Source organism: Berghia stephanieae, chromosome 2 (genome assembly GCF_034508935.2).
Source record: "Berghia stephanieae isolate SIO BIC M18660-M18661 chromosome 2, UCSD_Bste_1.3, whole genome shotgun sequence".
In the NCBI taxonomy this organism is placed as follows: Eukaryota; Metazoa; Mollusca; class Gastropoda; order Nudibranchia; family Aeolidiidae; genus Berghia; species Berghia stephanieae.
In genome coordinates, this window is record NC_088361.1 from 63,842,212 (window position 1) to 63,852,211 (window position 10,000).

At 35.4% G+C, this 10,000-nt stretch overlaps 1 protein-coding gene across 4 annotated transcripts in view; it reads left to right on the forward strand.

Annotated features, from left to right (window-relative positions):
• The window catches only part of LOC144965326 (insulin gene enhancer protein ISL-1-like), a 78,871-nt gene that overhangs the window by 14,323 nt on the left and 54,548 nt on the right, over positions 1 to 10,000 (forward strand). For 3 of the 4 annotated variants that reach the window (XR_013644001.1, XM_078900558.1, XM_078900557.1), the window contains exons 2-3: positions 1,010 to 1,120; positions 9,079 to 9,268. Coding sequence is in view for 3 of the 4 variants with exons in the window: in XM_078900558.1 (XP_078756684.1) it covers positions 1,010 to 1,120; positions 9,079 to 9,268 (301 nt within the window). In the remaining variant the exon portion in view is untranslated. The remainder of the gene's footprint in view (positions 1 to 1,009; positions 1,121 to 9,078; positions 9,269 to 10,000) is intronic. The other variant, XM_078900559.1, reaches the window with a different exon arrangement.

Below are 10,000 nucleotides of genomic sequence, written 5' to 3' on the forward strand. Positions count from 1 at the left end.
TTCCTTACTGCAGATAAATGTCGAATTGGAGTACAAACGTGTCGTCTTCAAGAAAATTTAATAAATCAAAACAAAAACAAACAAAACAAAAAAAATCAGGCAAGCAAGCAAAACCAAAATCTAAACCCCCCCCCCCCCCCCCCCCAAAAAAAAAAAAAAAAAATCCATTAAAGATTTAGAAATGAACTCAGAATTATTTTTAAAAAAATCAAATGACAGCTCTTTATTGAGGTATATTGAAGTTCGACATTATGTCGTATAACATTCGATACTCATCCTGTGTTCGTTTTCTTTCTATAATATCGTCCTCATTAATTTGACGATTTCTCTTCTTAATGCTGTATCCTTATCATTTCCATTCCATCCTGGTTCGTGTAATCTGTAGTTTTTTCTTTTTTTTTTTTTTTTTTTTTTTTTGTTGAAAAAAAATAATATAGCGGGATTAAATAGATGAAACGTTTAACTGTTTAAATCTCCATCTCTGGATTATGTGGGGAATGTGGTCAACTAGAATGTGTTTTTATACCATGTTACAAAATTTTAAGGGTTTGAGATACTCATTTTTCTAAGCATTTCTTCCAAATTTTTGCGTTGAGAATTGTAATTCATTTGATAAAGCTAGACGTCTAATATAATTCACGATGAGACGTATCTAAATGCTTTTCTTTTCATATTGATATTTTGTTTTTAATTAATTCATTATCTATTTATTTAATTATTTATTTATTACTTTATTGATTGATTTATTTATTTATTTAATTTACTTATTATTTATTACTCGTATTTGCAGTTAATATTTTTCCAAACTTCCAACAACAAAAAGTGGGTGCAGGGGAAACAGATTACATGTAATTAAACTTTAAAGTTATATTATGATGGGGCCTAGGGGTGGTTTGCAAGAAAAATAAAACATAAGAAAGGAAGAAGAAAAAAGAATAGACAAAATAAAGAGTGGAAGAAGAACACGCTTTCAAAATGCATACAGTGATCACGTTTTGGTGTTTTCCAGAAAAACGCCGTCTCACCCCATCCTCTGATGCTGTTAACAACAACAGCAATAGCAACAGCCACCCAAACAGCATCCACGCAGATAACACCAACAATCAAAATACTCATCTAGGTAAGTATATTGTTATAATAATATTATATTCTATCATGGATGAAAGGCTAGTTTCAGTAAATCCTTTAGGTGTCTTTGATGAAAAGAAGTGAGTAAAAAGTAATTATGTAATTATTTTAAAACAGTCACCTATCAATGTAAACCAGACATGTCATAACATTGAATGATGAAACATGTATGTCTTAGACCAATCTCATTATCTCTACAATTAAAAAGAAATCTTAAATTCTTTACTCTCGATCAAATAGAATTTTGAAACAGTTCTAGATTAATGGTGATATAACATTATAACGACTATTTACGAGTATATAGCGCAATATCCGCTAACCGTGTTTAAAGCGCTATACAAGGGTTCCACAACCAATAGCAACACTTAACATGTAGGATGAGACATGAGCCTGCTAGGCGATATTACATTTTTTTTTTTCAGACGAATACAACACTGTTCACGGCCAAGTACTGATTTTACACCTGAGTACAATGAGAGACTGTTAGTAAAGATTGGGATAGTGCTTGCCTTCGTCCTTCTTCACCAGTAATTTAATGTGGGCAGCATACAAGTTGTAAAAAAAGTAATAAGAAATATGGAAATATAAACTAAAGGATTCAGAGGTTATATTGAGAAATGGCTATACATCAACTAGTGTACTAACAGTATGAGTTATTTTATATTTTAAAAAAAAAAAAAAAAAAGATATTGGAATAATATTTTCTTTACGTCTTATCTAGATCTACGACATGCAAAGACTTTTTTTTTTTTTGCATAATTTTATTTATCAATCATAATCAATATTACAGTGCATTTAACTCCGCTTAATCGCACATCGGATAATATAGCACTCTTGTATTATTTATCGTTGCTATATTATAGGAACCAAACTTTAACAGCGTAATAATATCTTTCTCGGATACTACGCTAAACTCCGTTAGATGCAAAGTCGACCAGCTTTCTATTTCTTGTTGAAGCAGAATCAAACTTGGGTTGTTTGTATTTCAATCTGAGAGAAAAAGGGAGGGGGAGAGAGAGAGAGAGAGAGAGAGAGAGAGAGAGAGAGAGAGAGAGAGAGAGAAACGGAAGGAGGGAGGTGGAGTATAATAAGGGGAGGAGGAAGAGGAGGAGGAAGAGAGAGACAGAGAGAGACAGAGAGAGACAGAGAGAGAGAGAGAGAGAGAGAGTGAAGTGGGAGGGGGGGGGGGTACAGCTAGGAGGAGAAACGACAATAAATAAACAATTCCATTCTTTGAATCTCAAGACGTACCACACCGGCACACGTCTTACTACTGTGCTCGTCCGTGTTAATTGTTACATGAACTATGTCTTATTGATCAGGTTCGACAATCCCCCATTATTTTGACGGGTTTCTTATTCTTCTTTTTTTTTATTATTAGATTATTTAATCATACATAATTGTTTTGACCTAGATTATTATCACCAATTACAATTACCCTGCTAACAATTACCCTGTTATTACTATTCCCTGAGCAATTTCCATTTATATCATCATCATCATCATCATCATCATCATCATCATCATCATCATCATCATCATCATCATCATCATCATCATCATCATCATCAACATCATCATCATCATCATCATCATCATCATCACTATCATTATCATCATTATTATATCGCCACCAGACATCACCATAACTCTACACTCCAGTAAAGGCGAATCTATTTCAATACAGTCCACACCACATCATCATCATCATCATCATCATCATCATCATCATCATCATCATCATCATCATCATCATCATCATCATCATCATCGTCATCATAATTTTTTTAAAAAACCACTTCAACCACCATCATCGTCATCATCATTATCATCGCCACCAAACATCACCATTATAACTCTGAACTCAGTACAGTCAAATCTATTTCAATACAGTTCACACCCCGGCGCACTATAAATGGCCCATGCAATAAAACAGCAATGTTGGCAAACAAAACATTCACGGTGGTCTTTTATTTCACACGGAGCCCTATAAAAACGGCTTTGGTTTTTGACAAGTCAACCCCAAAACCTATCACTTCGTACACCTCTAGCAAGTCACACACGATCAGAGTGTTGGGACATTGATTTTCTTTTATGTATGATTGACTGCCATTTCACACTCATTCACGTTCCCACATAATATTATTACTACAACGTCCTCTTTCCTCGACTTCTCACTTACACAGTCATTCTTTTTTTTTTTTTTTAAATCATTCCCTTATTTATATATCTAAAAAGTTGAGGCATCTCAAACGTGGACATATTATTAGCAGGTCTGATAGCCGAACACAATTATGGGCTCGATTTAAGATTATTGTAATAGACAAGACATTGCGTCTGAGATTATGAATTTCCATTACAACAATACGCCCATGAGAATTTGGGTTATCAGACCTTCAAATAATTACACGTCGGGCACCGCACAGATGTTGCTTCTATAATCAGTACTGGAACTGCAATAGGATGGATTGGATTGGTTTGTTTGCGGCCTTGTAGTATGGCACTTGACCTGCGTTCCGGAAGATCGAAGGTTTCGAATATCACTTCCATTGGGCAGCTAAAAATTGAGTACATACTTATTAGAGAAGGCTATTTACTCACTGTTCTCACCATATTCATGTGTAAACTGAGTACCCGGCGGTAACAGCAGCATGTCTCTGTCTAAAAAAAAAATTTATAAAAGCGCCACACATGCTTTATGTCTCGACTAAATGTTCTGTGATCATTTTTACGTCATATTATTATCCCCTCATATAAACATACATCCTTTAATATGGAAACCTAAACGCTCATCGACCATAATATTCTAAATCTGAATCGGATTGTTACTCGCAGTCAACTCAATTCTGAGCATTTATTGTATTCGAGGGCTGACAGAGTTGTTGAATGTGGCAGCCATTGTTGGTGCTTAGGCTGAAGAATTTTGATGATCTTCGCTTGAAGGTGTTTAAATCGGTTGTGTTCACACATGATTCGGGAAGAGTGTTCAAGTCTTTGATAGTGCGGGGTGCAAATAAAAAGGTATATAATGATGAATGTGTTATATCACGGGAGACACGCGCAGTATATTTTAATATAAACTAGATTCCATGTGTAACGTGATATCAGGTGAAAGAAACATTATCGTATAACACAGTAACGCCCATTGGACGCGAAAAAGAAACATGAAAATGCACTATATTAGCCTGCTCGTTTGATTTCAGCCCCATCTCTATATCTTTAGAATTTTCCACCCTTACATCAGCATCTTTAACATCATAAAGAAATCTATGTAAATGCGCATTATAAATGTTCATTTTTTTTTTCTCGTATGCCTTCCCCTCATCATGTTTGTATAGGTTTTCCCTTGTACCGTATTTTATCTTCCCTTCCCCCATTGTCATCACTCATTGTTTTATTTTATTTTATTTCTTTTATCTCCCCTTGGAAATTCAAAAACACAAACAAATCTAATTACTATGGGGTGGGGGGGGGGGGGGGGGGGGGGGGGGGGGGGGTATGCGCAAGGATTCACACCCACCTGAGTCATCATCCAGCATCCAAGGCCGTGCGTAACATTAACGACCACATTGTCACCCCTTGTGTGCCCCCTACACGGGCAGGCGTCCTCTGTGTGCCATTGATTTTCTTATCAAAAGCCTTAAGTGACATTTCATGTAAACGCTCAGGTGAAGAGCGGACTCACGCCTACCCTCTTCCTGTCTGCATGTGTGTGACTGTGTGTTAGGGTATGTGTGTGTGTGTGTGTGCGTGTTTGTGTTTGTGTGCGTGTGTGAGATTACTTGAGATAAAATATCATGGAATTGTGTGCGCATGCATACTTCTGTGTGAGTAGAAATTAAAAAAAAATTGAGGTGTCTGTGTCTTTGTAGGTCTGTTTGTGAGTGTGTGTGTGTGTGTGTGTGTGGGTGTGTGTGTGCGCGCACGCGCGTCACGTGTCTGAGTGTGAGCGATAGAGACAGAATGTATTCTGTGATTGCAAATGTTTGAATTTGAGAGGTATAAGGTAAATCTGTCAATCTCATCTCATGTAGTTCCATATCTGAAGCAGACGTCGGAGGTCATCTTCCGCCAAGCTGATCTATCTCTTGCCAATTCTATTAAAGCAGCGCCACCTTTCTCAGCTTCATCTGTCCAAGTTCTTATCCCTTTCAAATACGTTATTCTTTGTCTTCCTCTTATTCTTTTTCCATTCATCTTTCCAGTCAAGGCGAGTATTTCCAAACCAGGGTGGCGGATAATGTGTCCTAAAAATTCCATTTGGCGTTTGATGATTTTTGTTATCAGTGATCTTTTTCTGTTTGCCATTTCTAAAATTTCTTCATTTCTTTTCCTTTCCATCCATGACACCCTCATTATTCTTCTGTAAAACCACATTTCCACTGCCTCCAGTCTTTTAACCATGGTCTTGTTTATGGTCCAGCTCTCACAACCATATAGCAGCACAGACAGTACATAGCAATCCAGGACTTTGATTTTTGTTTTCATGCTAATATTCCTGTTTTTCATAATTGTATGCAGCTGGTTGAATGCATTCTTCGCCATACCTATTCTTTTCTTTATTTCACAATCTGATTTTCCATTGGATGTTACATTGAAGCCTAAATATTTGAAACATTCAACTTGTTGTATTGTTTGTCCTCTGCTTGTTATTACACAGGCTGGTGGGTTATTATTTTTAGATACCGTCATACATTCTGTTTTAGATATATTCAGTTCCAGTCCCATATTTTCACTACTCCTGACTACAACATCCAGTAATTCTTGTAGTTCATGTTCAGATTCTGCCAGTAGAACCGTATCATCTGCATACCTCAGATTTGTTACATTCTTTCCTCCAATACACACCCCCTTCTTATGTTCGATATCTCTTAATATCATTTCACTATAGAGGTTGAATAAATCTGGAGACAAAACACACCCTGCCTAACTCCTCTTCTAATAGGTGTAAAACTGCTTAGTTCGTTGTCAACACGCATTGCTGCTTCTTGTTCCCAGTACAAATTCCGTAATATTCTTAAATCTTTACCATCAATGTCCAAGGATGATAGAATTTTGAATAGTTTTTCGTGTTGTACTTTATCAAAGGCTTTTGAATAGTCGATGAAACACATATACAGATCTTTATTTACTTCAATACATCTTTCCATCAGCATTGATAATGTGAATATTCCATTTCTGGTACCCTTGTCCTCAACAAAACCAAATTGCATCTCCCAATTTCAGGTCGTATTTTATTTCTTATTCTTAGTAAAATTATCTTCAAAAGAATTTTTGTGAGGTGGCTCATTAGGCTAATAGTTCTGTGTTGTTCACAATCAACTGCCCCTGGCTTTTTTGGTAGTGCTATAAAAATGGATCGTTTCATATCAGTTGGCATTTTTCCTGTGTCATACACTTGATTTAGAAGGTTTGTGATGAATTCAATCCCCCATTCACCCAGGCCAGTCAAGGCTTCAATTGTTATGGCATCAGGTCCTGCAGCTTTTCCATTTTTCATGCTTTTCATGACGTTCCTAACTTCATCTTTCATTATAGAAGGCCCTTCCAGTTCTTTTATCATAGGCATTTCTCCTCGATTATCAAAAAAAAGTTCTTCAATATATTCTGACCATCTGTTTAGAATGCAGTCTTTGTCCATGATGGTGTTTCCACGCTTGTCTTTGATGCATCCACTTTTAGCACCTGATTTAGTTTTGTTTGTCACTTCTTTGATTTTCTGATGGAAGAATTTGCCATTTTTTTCTTTGCAGGACATTATATAGTGACATTGTTCATTTATCCAGTCTTCTTTAGCTTCGTTGCATTTTCTTTTTATCTGCCTGTTCAGAGTCTTGTATTTTTCTTCCTGATTTTTGGCCTTTCTTCTCTCATTCATTAATTCTAATATCTCTGGAGTAATCCATTTCTTCTTCTGCAACTTAAGTGTGGTTGGAACATTTTCTTCTAATGATGCAGCAACACTGTCTTTAAACTGCTCATATTTCTCTTCTATATCTGTTAGTTCTCCAAGCACTTCAAACTTGTTTCTTACTGATAGTTCAAATTTTTCTTGTATCTTCTGTTCCTCCCGGAGAATGTCTAGTTGGTATTTAGGTTTAGCCTTTGCTCTTTTGCAGATTTTCAATTTAACTCGTATGGGGCATAGCACAGGTATATGATCGCTGTTACAGTCAGCCCCCGGCATAGATTTGGCATACAAAACCGAGTTTCGGAAACGTTTGCTGATGACTATGTAATCTATTTGGTTTCTCACTCCATCTCCAGGACTTTTCCATGTCCACTTCCTTCTATTGTGGTTTGTTGACCAAGTATTTGTGATTGTCAGATCATGTTGACGGCACCATTGAATAAGACGATCACCTCTGTCATTTTTGTCTCCCAGACCATGTGGGCCCACAATATCTTCTATTCTTTCTCGGCCCACCTTGGCATTAAAATCGCCCATGATGAGTTTTATGTCTGAAGACTTAAACTGATGCATTGCTTTATCTATTTGTTGATAGAAATTTTCCACTTCTTCATCATCGTGACTGGTGGTTGGGGCGTATATTTGTAAAATATCAAAATCAAAAGGTTTTGCTTGTAGTTTGATTGCCATTACTCTGTCTGATATGGGCCAGAATCCTTTGACTGCTCGCGCCGTTTTATTATCTAGTATAATTCCAACTCCCCTTTGGTGTTCTCCTCCTCCTGAGTATATAATTTTACAGTCATCATAATTAAGTTCTCCTGCTCCTTTCCATCTAACTTCTGATAATCCTAAAACATTGATATTCAATCTCTTCATTTCCATAACTACATTTGCTAATTTTCCTTTCTGGTACAGACTTCTTACATTCCATGTTGCTGTTCGTAATGTTTGGTGGTGCACAGTAGCTGGATGACGGTCGAGAGTCACCTGTCAATATCAGTGTATAATGCGCGTGTGTGTGTTGCATGTGTCCATAATGTGTGAGTGAAAGATGATGAGTGTGCCTGAGTGTATGTGGGTTACTATCAATGGCACTCACCATAGTTTGATAACGAAATATGGATAAAGGTCAGAATACTCATAATGGTTTATCAAGTATCTGGGCTTGAAGCTGGGGGGATACACGATATGAGATTATTGGTTTTGTGGGTTAATATTATCTTAACGTGTGTGAATTTGTGTTCGTGTGGGGCGGGGGTGGGGGGGGGGGGGGGGGGGGGCTGTAGGGATACCTTATCATAACGTGAGTCAATCATACTGTTGTTTAAAAAGATAGAACTGGAAATGGAAAAAAAAATCAGTTGACAGTCGGAGGGATAACTTAACAGACAGTCCTTCAAAGCCACTTGGTCCATGGATTTTATCCCGGTTTCTCTATTGAGTGAATCGAATAATAACAATTGCTTGTTACCTTTTGAATAAATATGCTTGGAAATATATGAATAGGTAAATTGGTAAATTGATACACACACACACACACACACACATATATATATATATATATATATATATATATATATATATATATATATATATATATTATAGAGGAGGGAGAAACAGATAAACTGATAGACAGATAGATAGATAGATAGATAGATAGATAGATAGATAGGTAGGTAGATAGATAGATAGATAAATAGATAGATAGATAGATAGATAGATAGATAGATAGATAGATAGATAGATAGATAGATAGATAGATAGATAGATAGATAGATAGATAGGTAGGTAGATAGATAGATAAATAGATAGATAGATAGATAGATAGATAGATAGATAGATAGATAGATAGATAGATAGATAGATAGATAGATAGATAGATAGATAGATAGATAGATAGATAGATAGATAGATAAATAGATAGATAGATCCAAGGTAAAAAAAAAAATAAAAAAAAAAAAAAAAAAAAAACAACAACAAATAAATGAACTTTCACCCAAATTAATCGAGTCATCTTTTCAACTACAACTTTCCAGATAAACGGAACGTCTCAGTCTGTGTCGGGTGTGGTTCCCAAATAGCCGACCAGTACATCATGCAAGTGGCACCAGACCTATGTTGGCACGCATCCTGTCTCAAATGCGCAGATTGTGAGCAATATTTGGACGAGTCCTGCACCTGCTTCGTACGAGATGGAAAAACTTACTGTAAAAGAGATTATGTCAGGTAAATATGTCATGATATGAAATTTACGTTTTATTTGAATTTTATTTTTAAAAGTTATATAAATAAATATATATATATATATATATATATATATATATATATATATATATATATATATATATATATACATATATATATATATATATATATATATATATATATATATATATATATATATATATATATATATAATTTTATGTATAATTATATATATATCCTGAGTGCCAGTTTGGCATTTTCGATAACAAATTTCCCGCCTTTTCTACTTTAACAAACTTTAGGATTTTCTGAAGTCCCGTGCTTACAAAAAAAAACAACATTTATTATTTTATAAGTTTTCATTATTTAGTAAACATACCTTTAATACATTTACCCCAAAAGGAAAGCTAACTCACTCATCACACACAATACTGACGCTGTGCGTTTATCCAAAAATTCTCACCAAATTTCGCCAAACGGGCTTAACGTACCAACACATAGAACTATGTGTGTTATAGTCTGATTAATTCAATTTATTGAGAACTACTCATAAAAATGGCTGACTAAAAACAATAACAAATATCTGAATGACGTAATATGGTTCAACAGTCGTGACGTCACTTCTCACGTAATGACGCATAGTAACTTAGTAACTGGTTATAAACTATCGGAACAACGGCGGACGCCCATATGAAATACTTTCCTAACGAGCATAAAAGTGTATCTAATCTAGATGAGAAAAAGAATATAAAT